Raw genomic sequence first — 16146 nt, forward strand, 5'->3', positions numbered from 1 at the left:
AAACACCAACACCAGCAGCAAGGAACAGCAGCAAAAACACAAACCAACACTTTAACGAGAACTACAACGGTGATTTATTGTTTTCACAACACATGCAACAGCGGAACTTCAACAACAAATGCAAAGTTATTCGCAAAACCTTAATTGGGGTCTTGAGACCAGCTTTGCACTTGGTACACCAAGCTGTAGACATAGCTACGATTTTTTCAGCAGCCGCCCTGAATTGGGTTCTGATAGCACACCACAAGACACCGTTTCATGACACAAGCACCTAAAACGCAACAACAGGATTTGCACTCCATCGGTCAGCCATTTTCTTTTTCTTTCTTTTTTTTTTTGTTTGTGGAAGTAAATTTCACGTATACTAAAGATATACAGCTAATTATGTTAGCTCTTCTTATATTTGCACCGTTACAAGTTCTTCAAGTATGTTTGCGTAATAAACATGCCCTTTATTATTGGTCATGAAAATTCCTATTTTTTTTCCCCTCCCTCTGCACTACCAAAAAAAAAAAGAGGCAAATTTCATGCTGTTCATTGGCCACAGTTTCTACCAGCGGAAACTCACAATGTGCCAACTAAAGTTTATCACTCTATGCGAAGATGATGTTGGCTGCAAAAAGCACCGCTGCATTTGCAAAGCACACCTGCCATGACTGTTATCGCCTTATATGCTCCCTTCTTCACCAAAGAAGAGTCTGACCATCAAACGGCACAGGAGTGAGCTGACAAAGGAAATACAAAGGCATTGCACAAGGTAAGCTCCAGATCGAGCACATTTAGAGACACAAAGCCACTACGAGACAAAAACGATACACAGGCTACGACTATGACTTGCCTCGAGTACAAAGCACACCCCAAATATGCACCATTTTTTTAGGGGAAGCAAGCAGCCTAACCGTCCATACAGTTAAATGTTGATTTTACCATACTTGATATTGTGCGTTTCTCAAATTAACCAACAAATACAATTTCCCCTACCTTTGCCTATAATCTAATGCTTTCTTAAGGGGGGACACTGGTCTTAAACCTATCTTCCTTGTTTTTTTACCAACTGCAATGACACTTGACTCCCTGATGTAGTTTGCTGTGCTGATCTCAAATCTGCACTTATTTTGTTTCTGTGCCAATTAGTTTTTAATATAATGAACATTAATTAGTGATTTCTTGCGTAATTAGTAGAAAAAAGCCTAACTAACTGAAAGTTGTTTTCTTCACACCAAAATGTACTAGAAAGCACAAGGAACACAATGTTAGGAGTACTTTTTTGATAAGGCCACAAGTAGTGATTTTATGGCAGTTTAAAGTTTGTTGTTCAAAACTTGGCACCATGAGGTCTGGTTCAGAGCGAAATAAAAAATTTTCGACGCATATAATAAAAATTCTGTTCCTACCATTGTGTGCTTTGCACATTCTGCTCCATGGCACAACAAAAATTATAGTTTTGTGTGCCCTGAGAGCTGAGATAGCTCTTCCGCAAGTTTGCAGACAGGCCAAAATTAGTGTTTTGAGAAAATGAAGAAAGAAACAGCAGACTCGTTTTCAGTGAGAACAACAACAAAATTGCAGTGTATTTACACTGGTATGGAGTCAGTAGCCACCAGGCACATAATCTGTTTGACTGGAGGCACCGGAGTGGCGCTTCTTGAAAGCTCGCTGCATGCCATCAGCTGACTTGTGCTTGCGTGCAGAGGCGGATCCTCGACGGCGGTCTTTTTCTGCCATACGCTTCGTGCTGGCAAGCCCAGGGTTCAGGTCAAGTTGCTTGAGAATGGAAGCCGAGGCTCTTTCGTTGCCTGCGTTAAACTTCAGCACCGCCTCAGCCACAGCAGCTTGCACAGTGAACAGCGACGCGTGCTTCTCCTTGGGTGCCAGGGCCCATATCATGGAGTGGAGGGACTCATTGGAGTTCTGCGTTTTGCCTTGCAGGCAGCGCTGCAGGAGCTTTTCGTCCGAAAGACGCTTGTACACAGGTAGAAGAGCCTCGCACACGTGAGGTGGCAGGTTGTATCTGTGTTTTGGAGTGGGCTCCCCCTTCGCCTTGGCAGCGTTCTGCCAGCACCACGAGTCCGGGCCTGGTGGGCAGAGGCTGTGGTTGGACACGGTGTCGTTTGAAGTGATGTGGTGGTAGGTGGCCATCACCGCTTTGTGCATGGCCCTGACGTCGCCACTGTGCGATTTCAATGCCCAGCCATAATAAGAACTGAGCGTAGTGACAAGGTCGCCAGTTAGCCGACCCTTGCCACCGAGCCTCTCAGATGCCGAGCCCGTACCTTTTGCAAGCAGGTTACGCAGGGTGGTGCCCATCCTCTTCTTCACATGATTGACACAGTCTTCCTTCTTGATTGGAATAAAACCATACACCTTGGCATCCACCAACGCCAAGTAGGTGCGGCTGTCGCCGTCTGACAGAATTGTGGTGTACCTTAGTTTGTGCAGCTGCAGTGACCTCTCAAAGAGGATGAGACCGGCCTCCACCTCCATCTCACCAGCCTTCTTTTCAGTGTTTTTTTGACAGACGTGATTGTCCTTCCAAGCTTGGTAAGCTGGGTCGCCTACCTTTGGCCCGCGCTCGCACCCAGCACAAAAGTTGCTCAGCACGACGAAGTCTAGAACTAATCCCGTAAAGAGTTCGATAACCACGCCGACGCCGATGTGAGACGAGTGGCCTCGCGTCATCCACGACCCGTCGTACGTAACACAAATGTTACCGGGGTTGTCCAGTTGCAGATCGTCGTAGAGCTTTCTCACTGAATGCGCACTTTCGGCCATCACGTTGTCGGCAGCGCGAGTCGCAGCGGGCGCAAGCTTCTCCTTCACGTAGCCTTGCCACGTTTTGGTGTGCAGCCCGCGGTGAGAAATGTTCATTGTAGCAAACACATCGTTCAGCGCGGTTTGGCGATTTCCCGTAGCCTGCATCGCTCGCGCGGCGAGAACGTTCACGATAAACGGATTAACTTTCTTATCGCTGTTCACGCGGGGAGAGCTCCACTCCGAGGCAACATCACCGCAGGTCGCACACGCGATAACCATCTTTACGGAAAGGCCGTACGCCCGCTCGCCGGTTCTAAATGTCACGCTGTCACCGCAAACGCTGCACTTTACAGCCGACAGCAACATGTTGACGCAGTCCAAACTCGCAATCACGAAGCTGCTCTCGTCAGGTGGGCCGGGAGGAGTGTCGTCGGCGCTCGTGAACAAGTTGGATTTCCGCTCAGTTGCAGGAGTTGAAGAAAGCACTTTCAACTGTTCGTGTGCAACCACCTCTCTCTGCAGCAAATCTTCAGGTTGCAGCATCACTGTGTCGCGTCTCATACGGCCGCTTTCCAAAGCATTTCCGCTGACTGGTGGGGCCGTTAGGCCTACGTCGTCGGCGGTGGCTTCCGCGCAGCTCGGCGCGGGTAGCGCGTCAGGCCCGGCGCTTTCCTCCGCTACTGCAGGACTCTTGTGGAAGTTGTACAAGAACCGCTTCGCTTTTTTCCCAAACTTGTGCCTCGTAGCAAACTTTAGCTGGGCCTTCGGCATGGCTCTTTGCTTGTGGTGCGAACACGATAAGCAAGATGGAGCCGCCTCGGATGCGCTCGCACTACCAGAGCAGACGATGCAAACCAGGCTCTGCCAATCAGGAGACGAGATTTGGTCACGTGCCTTCTCTCGGCGAATGGGATCGCTAGTTGCGGGGGTTTTTGGCGCCGTTTTGCTATTCGGACAATGTCTGCACGGGGGCAGTTGTGGCGCGAAAAAAAAGAAGAAAAGCCGCTCTTTCAAACGATACCGAGGTTGCCGCGATCAGGCATGCGGTACGACCGCCGCACAACGCGAAAGTAGGGCCGTTTTTGCATCGGCTTCAGCAAAAATTCAGCTCCCACGCGCGTTATAAATCAATATAACGTTTTAAATACTGGTTCACGAGACACAAAACTTCGCACATAGAGAGAATAATAGTTGCGGAATTCGAAAATCTTGTTTTCAAAAAATCGACTTTTTCGCGATTTTTTCGTCCCAAAGACCCGTGTCCCCCCTTAAGCTTACAAAGTCCTCAGTTTAACAAAATATTTTGCGGGTTATGTCGAGGTTTAACTGCATTCGTTATTGCTAGATACTTTGAAATTTTCAAATAGCTAAGCTCTGGCGAAACCAAATATTGAATGATGCATTAATTGACAGAATATTCCATAACGAGCACTTGCACAAGCTATTTTGGAATACTCTGAAAACAGAATGCAGCCAAGTTTCGTCAATTTCATCAAGATATTGTTACATAATCCTGTATCATGCACAAATTTCAGGATATTCAGTATGCTGTGCCAAGTCATACTGAATACAGTTGAACCTTGATTTGATAAAACCCAAAACGATGTTTTGGTCATTTTTCCTAAGTTGAAAGCCGCGTCCCCCCTTATAAATAGGTTTCTCAATGTTGCAAAGTTCTCAATAAACCAAAATAATTCGTGGGTCCTGGTTGCGTCGTTAAATCGAGGTTCAACTACATATGTGTAGCCAATACAATAGGAAAAGCCAGATCTTGAGCAGTGAAAAAACGTAAACTTAATTAAACAATGGCTGCAGGCCTCACCTGTTCTTGTAGAGGATGACGATGGCACATGCAGCCATGCACAGCAAGCCGGCCAGGACACCCAACAGGATCCCCAAAGATGGGTCATTGGCCTCCTGGCCCGCAGCTGCATGCAAGAGACAGGCGAAAAACATCATCTGTGAACATGGCTCCCCATCACAGGGGCACACAAGTTGCTATAAAACATGCTCATGACACCATGGTTGCCAGGGTACAGTACTGGGCGGCTTGCTCTGTGAGTCTTCCAATCTCCAAGACCAGTTTCATCTTTGTATTTTTGGAATGACCAGTGGTACGAGAGCATGTTCTCCTATTAGTAAAGGAAAGTCACGCATTCTGGCATTCTGCTCATTGGTCAGAAACCCTGCACTGTGGCCTCACTTTCGGCAGATTATAACAGAAGCACCGAAAAAGGCTTCATCCCCTGGAAAAAATTTCTGCTTATGCCGTGGCCTGATTGGACATGTTGCTTTCTGCCTACAAACAACTCTGCCTAGGACCCAAGTCAACCAAATCGTGGATATTCTCTGCGGCCACAGGACAAGCACAGTGGCATTTTTCGCACGTACCAAATACAAGTTTCTTCCCTTTTTCAGCCCAGACATGCATGCATTGCTGTCCCATGGGTAGATAAAAAGTATTCTCCATCCACTTGTTTTGCCACCTATCCTGTGGAGTTTCTCTTCTAGATCCCAGAGGAGCAGGTTTCCACATAGCACTCCCTGTTTGAGATCTACTCAGGACAAAATGAGGCAGCAAAATTTTGTAAACACCTTGCGAGTGCATGTGATTGTCACTGCTCATTTCAGCATGCGCTCTCTTATTGGAATAAAAGTGTCATCTATGCCCCAAGGCTGCCTTGGAGTTTGTTCTTGTTGGCGCCCCCCGAAAAGGCAAGCACAGCGACGAACCCTGTGGATGAGGAGAGATGGTGCTGCGTGATGGGACGCTGATGACAAAGTTGATCACTTGAGTCAGGGGGCCCAAACCGGCCGCCGTCTGGGCTTGCATGCGCAGCGAGTAGACCGTGTTGATGGACAGCCCATTCAGTATGGACGTCAGGTGAGTGCCTGGGAGGAAGGGAAGAAAAAGGAAAACAATCAACGGGACCAACCTGGTAGTGATAACAATATGCTCCAATCCCCAAACTCATGTGTCAATGGTGATGACGTGTCACAGAAAATGCTTGGTAAAGGGCTAAATCTAATGTTGAGCCCACCCATAAAAGCCACAGTTGACACGAATGCTCCGTCATAACGGATGAACAAAGCACTACCGTCACTGTACACATAAAGGCACTAGTGCCAGACGGAAAGAATGTGTGAGAGTGCAACTTGGATGTTCACAGTCTCCACTTCGAATGGCTTTCTGTGCATGCCAAGTTTCAGATGTACTGTGCAAGGTCACGCTGTCTTCTTCCGTGCTGCGCTAAAGGCAGACAGCAAAAGAAAACAGCAAAGGTGAAAGCAAATGCGGACAAGGCAGGGCGTCCTTGTCACGGGTTCCGGGTTGCCCCCCCAACAACTTTCTCCACCAAAGCATGGAGGGAGCGAGTCCAAGAGAACAGAGACAACACCAGGGGAAGATGCGAGATAAGGGAGATGTGCACAAAGTTTGTGTTTTGCTGGGTTAACAGCTTATGCGGAGCACACATCTCTCCCCTCTAGGCTGGCCATTGGCAGGAAAGTGGTTGTGACACTGTCCATTTTCTCCAGTTCAGCTGGGGGGCAATACCAAACAGGAAGGAGGGAAAAATTGAAGTCTTTGAAACCAATGAGTAACACGCAGCGTGAAGCGAAGTAAGTTTCGTTCCACATGTTCCTATAATGCGGTGTCATCAGTCATGATTTTCAAGCATCACTGAGCCATTTTTCAAGCTGACGTGAGAAGCCTGCTGTTGCACTTTCCCAAATGAAGCATCAGAGCTTTTTTGTTTTGTTTTTTATCCGAACGATTTTATTCCGGCAGTGATTTCTATACACACAACGGTGAGCACATTGTGAGCAGTGCTCCAATCAGGGAACGTCGCGTAGGTGGAGCCTGACTATTTGTGCCAATAGGGAGGGGTGCGACAGTGGCAGTAGTTTCAAAGCGTTCACAGCAGCCAGGCCTCACTGCCTAGGAGGGTTTAAGCTTACTATTGCGGTTGCTATTCGATGGCCACTCTCCATAGTGGCAAGGATGAGGATTCAAAGCACAGTTTTCACCCACATTATCAGCTATGTTCCCCACACCTGTAACGTTTCTTTACGCCAGGTGGTCCATTCTGGTGTTCGGTAACTGACTGTAGCAGGAACAAACTGCATCGCCTCACAGGCGTAGCTAGTTACAAGCCATTGCTGGCCACACAGCATGTCCACGTTGGTGCACCCGCAATATGTGCACTGCGTTTTATCGCGCAGCGAATGCTTACTATCAAACAGCAGATTTAACGAACGAAGTCAGTGTTCCATTGCAAGCGGGCTCGACTCTCTATGCCGGCACATTTTCATTGAGGACAGCACAAGGTGTACCGAAGGAAAAGAAAACCAGCAAAATCTAGCCCTCATGCACTTAACTCACAGCCATGTGATCTGTAGAAACATGACTGCGACATAACGTGTGCCCTGTACCATAGCTTTTGCATGTCCCTTTGTCGACATCAATACACTCAACAAACGCCTTTTTTTTTTTTTTAGACAAATTCCTTCTTTTGACACCTAAGCAAGAGATAAAACGCTACTCTGGTGAAAATTTTTGACATCGTGGAGGCATCTTCTTCAGACCCACCAAATTCCTAGGAAGCTCATTACGCACGCCTCTTGTTTTCCGCTTCCCGCAACTCTAAAGAGCCTACAGATGGCATGCATTTCAAATTATTAGCGCATCAGGCCAGAGAGAGGGAATGGCTTCATTTTCTGAGGGGGCATGAATGCTCCGGTGGCGAAGCAGAGGAAGAAGGAAGGAGGAAACAATGGAAGAGACATCATGTACACTTCAAGGAATTATGCAGACAGAAGTCTGGTTAGAGCTCAGCCTGCTAACCTGGTTCCTTCTTTGTCTGCCACTTGTCTGCTTGTGCAGAGTCGAGTGCAGTGGCATTGTAGAAGATGTGGTAGGCCTGGATGACGCCATTGGGGAACTCTGGCACCAGCCAGTTGAGCCGTATGGAGCCCGGGTCGATGGGGACCCAGGTGACGTCCCGAGGGGCCGTCGGCTCTGGTGGTGCAAGAAAGACGCAAGGAAAGTTAAAATACATGATGCATTTCCACTGGTGTTACATCACAAGTAGGCCGGGCTATGTCTGGATAACCCCGCCCATTAAGTCAGTACATTAAAGGCCCCATGAAGGCATCTGGATGTTTGGTAAACGACTTGGTCCGGGTCTCCTGAGACTGGTGCGCAGCAACGCAGTGCATGACATAATTGTGCTGTGGGAACAACCACACGAGACTACCAGTGCATTGTTTGCCAAATGGTGCACTGTACACCAGGTGGCACATGAAAAAATTCGCCCCCTAATTGGTGGAGCTGCAGACATCTGCTCGCTTCTATATGGCATAACGAAGACCGGTGATGGACAAAACCAGTTGTCAGGGTTGGTGCAACAGCTCACACGACGTATAAGTTGTTCAATGACAAATTTGATAAACTTATACCTACAAGCACCACACATACAAGCACCCCAAGTAGCTCATTTTGCGCCTCAAATGCTACAATGCGATCTAGCATTCACACCAAGCACACATTTCATGCCCCTGCTTGTACGGTACCAGTTCTGTGGTTCTCGAGAGGGAGAGGGAGGGGGCCCCTTACTGTCCTCGCTTGTCCGGCACTCAATGAGCTGGCTGAAATGGCCAGGGCGGTTGTCAGCCTCGTGCGACCTCACGGCGAATCCGTACAGCGTGTACGGCTGGAGGTCCTTCACCACAACCTCGGGGGTCGTGCTGGCGTACCAAGGAAAGGGGAAGAAGAAACAGGGAAGGGAAGAAAACATAGTAAATGGGTGCTGGATCACAAGGAAATTCCAGAACCAAGCACGGTAAGCCGTCGACCACTTTACAAGAACAAGCGGTTACTTTACAGCTGGCATATTAATGCCTGGCAGCTCTAAGACGTGCTCCTTCTTCTTCCTCACCTTCGCACATATTGCACCAAGGAAGAGTTCACACGGTTCTTGGGGTGAACTGCACTGTAGCGGACCGTGTAGTAGACAATGTTGCGGACCGACATCGGCGGCTTCCAGGAGAGGCGGATGGAGCGTGGCGACATGGGCTCTGCCTCCAGCCCACCAGGGGGTTCTGTGAAGACAATGGAATAAGCGAGTTCCAGAGACGACACACTATGCACAACCACAGCCAGACAGAGTTCGGCAAGCACAGAGGACGCGGCACCTACCCACATCACCTTCCAAGGTCAAGTTTTCTGGGTGGGTCAGGATTGTCTGCACGGCCTCCTGGCCGTCCACTTCGTGGCTGAAGCATGACACGTGCACCTCGTACCAGGTCTGAGGTTCTGGGGAGAGAAGGGAAACACCCTTTCTAATCAGCCGGCCCAACTTCAAAGACGTCAGCAGCAAGGAGGGACAATCGTTTGAGCTCGCCTCTCCAGAAGCACACGTGCTGTTACATGACAGACTGACCTGTAGCCACATTTTTTAGCACGCCACATTATGATGTGTGCAGGACTCCAAGCAAACCGTTTTGTCAGGGGGAAACAAGGAATCCTTGCTCTTTTCCCATTCTATAAGATTGCGATTCCTCTCTCTGTATGTGACCACGATGCATCAAAATGCCCCAATCAGCTACACTTAATCTGTGGTGAAATGCATTAGCCTCCTCATGCACTGGCAACTGTGGTCTGCAGGAAATCACATTAAGGCTATCCTTACAGTGCAATGTCAGCTGCCCATTGGGCGGTGGGTTTAAAGGAGTACTGACACGAAATTTTCGTATTATGTTTTTTTTTCCGCTGCTATGGGTGCCTACCAGCCCAGTAATCAGAGAAGGGCATGTAATGTGGTCGACACCAGCGTGAATAATTATTTACGGCCTCATTTATTCATGTCACTTTTGGTTTTGACGAAAAACACTGAGGCGGCCGCCATGACAGGACAACGCTCTTGACGTCACTGTTCTCGTCGCACCGGCCTGGATGCGCTCCCTTGCTTTATAGCCCGAACGTCGGCCAGCTGTGGTCGCCAGTGCCCAGGGAGCATGACATGAGCCCCAAAACAGTGACGTGCTACAAAATGTGGAGCAGTGCGCACCAACACTGCCGCCTCTTTGTGACAGTACTCATGACAATACTCATGACAGTTTTTTGTAACACGGAGTAGGCCATATTTGTTTCTTTCCCTCCCTCGCAAAACCATGAAATGAATGAAACGCTCTCAAAGCCGCCGAACTCAATCCGGCCGTTTTTCCAAGGTGGACGTTGCTGCTCCTGTATGTGGCAAGGGGGGGGGGGGGGGGGGCGTAGAGGTCGAGCCACGAGCCACTCACTCAGGTTGTAGGCCACGTAGGAGAAGGTGGAGTTTGGCAGCACAATGGGTGTCGGCAGCTGGCTGCCCTGCTCGCGGAAGCGCACCCGGAAGCCCGACACCGGGTTGCTCTCCTCGGGGGACACGGACCACCGGGCCTCCAGGGTGGTGGCGTTGATCACAATCAGGTACAGGACTGGAGGCAGGGGCACTGCAGTTGCACACACACACACCACCCTTCACTCTTTCTCCTTTCCTCGTTTTCCTCCTCCTTTCATTTTATCGGGAGGGTGCAGTTGTTTGTGAAAACAACCTTTTTCAACTTAATGATCAGCATTTGTCAATTTTTTTTTTTTTTTCTGGGTCAAAGCTCATATTCCAGAAACCACCTGAACACCTGTAACATGTAAAATTATGCCATACGGGCATTTTTATCTTTTGCCTCAATAAGAGGGAAACAGTAAACAGCCGCTGGGGCTGGGATAGAACCCACGTGGTAGGTTAAGAAACAAGTGTTCTTACATTAGCTTTATGCACATGAGCAACTGCAGCTGGGAAAATGGGGTTGAATAGGCCAAGATAAGAGTCTGAACAGCATTTCTTTCTTCCCTTTTCTTTTTTTGGCATGGAAGTTTTGCAGATTAGGAAATTTTATGTGAAGTAGGTATGCCTGGCTGAAAAACTGCACACAAGTCTAGTTCTCTCCAAAGCAAGCCAAAACTCACTTATGGAGGAGGACTTGTGAGGCATGCCATAGGTGACCCAGGGCCAATCTTCATCCGAAAGAGCTGGTAAACCTTTCGCAGTTCCAGCCATAACTCGCACGTCATACTCCTTCGTCGGTTCCAGACCTGTAGCAAATTAAGGAAAAAAAGAAAAAAAGTCATCAGGCTTAGAGTTTCTGCAGAAATCCGAGATCTTTCTGTAAATATTATGCCGCTTCAGCAGCTGCCAGAGAAAATTTTTCTCTTAGGCTGAATTGAACACAAACACCTCAAAAAAGAAAAAGTTACTACTACCACATTCACTCGTGCAACAAAAGCATTCACATGCACAGTGGATTTGTCAAAAATTCAGCACAGCTTTGCGCCAGGCATAATGAGTCCACGTGTCAGTTTAAACGAGGAACTTGCAGCCAAAACGGGAGCTCTACATGGTAGTGAAAATGCACCTATCTTGATAGCAGGGAGCACAACTAGATTTAAGGGAAAACAATATGCAGGCAAAATGCATACACCGGGGGATACTAAATGTATTGCTGAAATACATGTCAATTTTTGAAAAGGAACTACCTGCGATTATTTTGAACACAAAATGTTTGAACCCAGGTTTAAAATTCCAAGACTGTACTGTTGAGAAACTGCTGCTTTAAATGCCGTTCATTTGGGGGCACATGAAAAAAGAAAAAAGAAAAGCAAACTGAAACCAGATGTTTGAAACAAGCTTGTCTATGGCCGAGTCAAATGTTAAATCTGCCCCAGTTGAATGAGATTCTGCAAACAACACTGTCCGAAAAATGCTGCCATCTGCTGCGTGACCAAATACAGAGCCCTGCGTAATATTGCATCATCTACATTACTTCCACAGTCAATGCCAGCAAGCAATTTCAGTGCTACAGGTGGCACATTGACCTACTCTAACATATCCTGCCACACTCACAGAATGTCATTGAAAAACAAGACAAGAAGCCATGGAGACCTCAGGCCAGTAGCACTGCTGGTAACCACAGTTTCTGCAAGTGAACAGTAAATCGCCCTCCTGCTCTTTCGGCTGGAAATCCCCCTAAGGCTTCAAGCCTGCCATGACAGAATTAAGCCACTTTGTGGAAGCAACAAGCCTGACAACCCTGCATCCATTAGGCCTTCACTAACCTGCAGTACGGGTAAAAAGGCCCTAAATAACTCGACCCAATGCAACTGCCAGCCACACAACACCAAGGGAGACGACTCATGAAGCAAAGGATGCCAACCGGTGATGGTGTACTCGCGGACGTTCCCCTTGACGTCCATGACGTTGTTGTAGTTTTGGCCGTGCAGGCGGTAGTGGATGCGGTATCGCGCAATATGGCCCCTCGCGATCGACGGCGGAAGCTCGCTCCACGAGATGTGCATGGTCGTGGGCGTGAGGCTCGTCACGGTCACCGAGGGCGCTCCCAGCGGCACTGCACGGGCAAAAGAAAGCGGTGCAGAGGCCGAGAGTTCAGGTTTCATCTGCCGGAGCTAGGCAGCTGTCAACCAGTCAGTCAACAGGACTGTGAGCCACAATGTGGCGAGTTCGACAGAATGACAGCACTACTCTGCGAGCAGAAATTAAGGGTGCTGCAAAACGACTGGTGTGCACCCCTGTAATAGCCATACCAGCTGGGTGCGGCAATGATATGGGACCACCCCTTCCAAGAACAGGCCAGCATCCAATGTCACATCGCCTCATCTAATGTTTCTTTATCAGTGGAGGTTGTTATCCCCAGCGTATCTCGCTCTCTTCAATTGACCGCATCAAACTGCCAATGTTCACGACTAAGGCTTGTGGGATGGCTAAAGAATGCAGGGAAGAAAGAGAATGCTGAGCTTATAAAAAGGATATGAGACTTCCCCAGCGAAAAAAAAAAACCCGACTATTTGATCGTAGCAGCCCGGTAAGGTCCTATCTGACCAACGGCAACCCTTTTGACAAATGAGCACAAACAAGAGTTATCCACGGCTCAATGATTTTCACGTACACATGCTTTTACTTAACATCTGCAACTTTAAATTGGTGCTATAAAATCCTTACAAAACAAAGTGTGCACAGGAGACATGAGTGACCCTTTCATGGCAAACGAGAGAGAATGGGTAGAAATAGTGAGCTTGAAAGAGAGAAAGAGAAAAGTGAGTGGGCTCACCATCTTCTCCAGTGATCTGGGTGAGCTTCTCAGATTGCTCGCTGGCACTTTTGCCACTGTATGCGCGTACGTAGAAAGTGTAGTTGGTAAACGGCATCAGCTTCTCAATGACCAAAGATGTGTTGACCGACACCTTCTGGAGTTCGTTGCCACCTGTGGGGGAAGCAAAAACAAACAACCAAACACCGTTGAGTAGGATATGCAAGTGGAAAAAAAAACGGACCCCTCTCTTTTTTCCCATAAAAATTATAACGTTGCATGTGGCTGGACTTTCAATACCTTGTTCAGAAATTGTGTGTACAAGAGATCGGAACTCAGTATTATAACAAGAAATTTGAGAAAAAGAAAAGGAAGTGAAAAGACAGTAGAAAAGACGAAGTCCAAACACACACAAAAGAAGTACTGGAATTTCGTACTACAGTCGAGTCCATTTATAATGATGCCTTTTATAACAATATATCGGATATAACGATGAACAACTATGGCACCACCCACTTTCATATGCTTCCTATGGCAAAATAAATCGCTTATTACAATGCCCCAGTGCCGCGATGTCGGATATAACAATTGAATTCGGCTCCGGCACGCGCCGAAAATGCGAGCTGCCGCCACCCCACCGCGCCGATGGCATGCGCCGCGAGCCGCAATGCGCATCACATCCCTTCCACCCCTTAGAAAATGAGTCAACCATGCCACTTACGAGGAAGCGGAGAGGAGGAGAGCAGTTTTCCCTCCGAACCCCCCTCCCAGCGCCGCCGCTCTGGCACCGTCCCCACGCCCGCTCGCGAGATCGCGGCGCCGCTCGGTCGCGTGTTTGCTTGTTGTGTCATGTGCGCACTGTTTTTTGAACTTGACTGGGTGCCTCTTCAACTGTCTCCGTTTTTCTGGGGAAGGGACGTTGGGGCTTAAGTTTTGGAAACTTCCAAGTGCCGCACTCGAAGGCCACCGTTGCGCAGATATGTGCTGCAGACAGTGGTGACAGTGACGGCTCTGACGACGCAGTTGCGCAGCCTACTCAGGTATGTGTCTTCGCAGGAGGCCCAACGCATGAAACAGTTCCTCAGATTCCACCAAGGACCTTTCACTCAGCTAGGTGATGCACCTATAAATGCTCTTGAAAAAGATGTGTGCTAGCGTCGCGAGCAGCAAACAAAGCTGACTGAGTATGGCTTTTTTTTCTGCAAAGAAGTAGTAGTACAACCTTGCTTGCTTGCATGCAAATAAAATGTTTTGAGCACGGTTTCATCTTTTTTTTATTTCGCAACCTGCTTATAACAATGATCAGATATAACGATGGGATTTTCTTGGCGCTTGGAAATTCTTATAAGTGGACTAGACTGCACATGTTTAGAATTATTCTTTCTTCAGCTTTCAACAAATACATGTAAACGTGAAACCCACTCCGAGCCCCTACACTTTGACACAAGAGCATTACATGTTCTTGAGTTTTGTCAATTAACGGGAGGAAAAAAAAAAAAAAGAAAGGCTGACTTCAATAGTAAAATGAACTCGCTGTGTTAAAACTTGCACCTCTCTCAGAGGCAGCCATCCAACTGAGAGGAATTTTGAAAGTGCAAGCTAAGCCTCCATCGTCACTGGTATCAGAATCCCAAAAAGTTCCAGTTTACAGCTGAAAGAAAATACAAATCAAGAATATCAGGGCAGATCAATAAGAAAATTAGAAAAGCAGCCAAGAGCGCATACCTTCTGTTGGGAGGTAGTGGATTGAGTAGGCCTGGATTGTCTGAGGAGACGATATGACGGAGGCATTCCAGGAAAGCAAGATCGCCGTGCTTGAGAGTGTGACAGCCTTCAACCCTGTGGGGGGGCTTGGTTGATCTCCTGCATCGATACAGGCAGAATAAGCGGTGGACAATAAGATGCTTAACTTAGCTTAGTACAGCCAGGGTGTCTAGCAAATTGCCCAATTCAATTTCCCTGACTTTTCCATGTTTTCCATGACCATTTTATTCGAAATTCCCTGACCTATACAACAGGCGCCATTCTGTGGAAATGGTCAGTGAAGCACATAAAAAGCGTAGAGAACAGACATTCTATCGTAGGGAAAAACACATTTGTTGCAAGTGCCCTACTTCTCAGAATGCACTTTGAATAACTTCAGTTTGCTCGTTCAGCTTGAGGTTTGCTTGCCTTCAATTACGGCTTCAGAGAGTTTATTTCATCTTGCAGGATAGAAGCTTCAGGTTGCGCTTTAGCCAGCACCTTTTGCTTTTTTTTCTAGATTGTCGTGGCTCGACATGCAACGTGAACCGCATGGTGCGTTTTTGCACGCGATTCGGGCACGTCGGCGTTGCGCGTGCGATTTTTTGACGCCCGCGTCGACGATTCGCGCGCGCGGCAGCTTCTGCCTCGCTCAGAAAATGACGCGCGTCGCGCGCATCAGTGGGAGGAGCCTGATGACATGCGCCAATGGGGAGCCGCGCGCCTCATTGCGGCAGTTTCGAAGCGCTCGAGACAGTCGGCTGGCTCCGCCAGAGATGTTTAGGCTTACCACCCCGGCAGGCATTGCATGGGCGCTTTCATTAGCGGCGCTGATGATGTTTTATGGTACCATTTCCGCCCACATTATAACCTCCTTTACCGCACAAGCAACTTCGTGCATGACTTCTTCGGCATTTTAGAGAGCGCTTAGAAGCGGTCGCTCCAATTTCGCGGTCGAAGTCGCCGCCATGTTGCCGCCGCCGGCAGCACCGCGCGCAGCATGCGGGTGGTTCCGCGGCAGCGTGAGCGCGCCTGTGACGTGCGCGGCGCGTTTTCGCGAGCAGAAAAGGCCGCATGCGGTTCATGCTAAGCCATGTCATCCTTTCTGATTATGTAATTCTGGCTCCTGTTGCCATAAGAAAGAAGTTCTTTCAAGATTAGCTCCCGAAAAGCGCTGCCTTTTAAAATTCGCTGAAAAAAAAAAAGCGTGTTGTGCGTGTGATTTTGGCACCCCACACATCGTCCCTCTGCGCAAGTGCACCCAGCAACCTAAGCCAGCTGCGAGCTGCGTGAACCGCACGGCGAGTTTCTGCACGCGATTCGTGCGCGGTATTTTCACGGCCGCGTCGACGATTTCGTGCCTGCGGTGGCTCCTTTCCTGCACAAGCTAGTGCGTTTGTGCCTTGAGTAGCATTTTAAAGAGCGGCAAACGCGGCCGTTGATGCTACCTAACGTCACTAAATAAGCTACCGCACTACTCCGCGGCCGGTGCTGCCGCCATGTTGC

The 16146-nt window shown here is 48.5% G+C and overlaps 2 protein-coding genes across 3 annotated transcripts in view; both read right to left on the minus strand.

Annotated features, from left to right (window-relative positions):
* LOC144178791 (protogenin B-like) overlaps nt 1-16146 on the minus strand; it is a 200037-nt gene that overhangs the window by 9869 nt on the left and 174022 nt on the right. For both annotated transcript variants that reach the window (XM_077706906.1, XM_077706905.1), the window contains exons 10-20: nt 14623-14760; nt 12919-13071; nt 12007-12198; nt 10763-10888; nt 10060-10248; nt 8954-9070; nt 8694-8856; nt 8372-8502; nt 7601-7774; nt 5488-5646; nt 4577-4682 (exon numbers count right to left, since the gene is read on the minus strand). In XM_077706906.1, the coding sequence (XP_077563032.1) occupies nt 4577-4682; nt 5488-5646; nt 7601-7774; nt 8372-8502; nt 8694-8856; nt 8954-9070; nt 10060-10248; nt 10763-10888; nt 12007-12198; nt 12919-13071; nt 14623-14760 (1648 nt within the window). The remainder of the gene's footprint in view (nt 1-4576; nt 4683-5487; nt 5647-7600; nt 7775-8371; nt 8503-8693; nt 8857-8953; nt 9071-10059; nt 10249-10762; nt 10889-12006; nt 12199-12918; nt 13072-14622; nt 14761-16146) is intronic.
* Nucleotides 1172-4025, minus strand: LOC144178790 (uncharacterized). The gene has a single exon (XM_077706904.1). It carries the CDS (start codon nt 3523-3525, stop codon nt 1591-1593), a length of 1935 nt encoding a protein of 644 aa, XP_077563030.1. The 5' UTR covers nt 3526-4025; the 3' UTR covers nt 1172-1590.

This window comes from Haemaphysalis longicornis, unplaced genomic scaffold, assembly GCF_048455015.1.
Source record: "Haemaphysalis longicornis isolate Haplotype H1 unplaced genomic scaffold, Haemaphysalis longicornis Haplotype H1 scaffold_4, whole genome shotgun sequence".
In the NCBI taxonomy this organism is placed as follows: Eukaryota; Metazoa; Arthropoda; class Arachnida; order Ixodida; family Ixodidae; genus Haemaphysalis; species Haemaphysalis longicornis.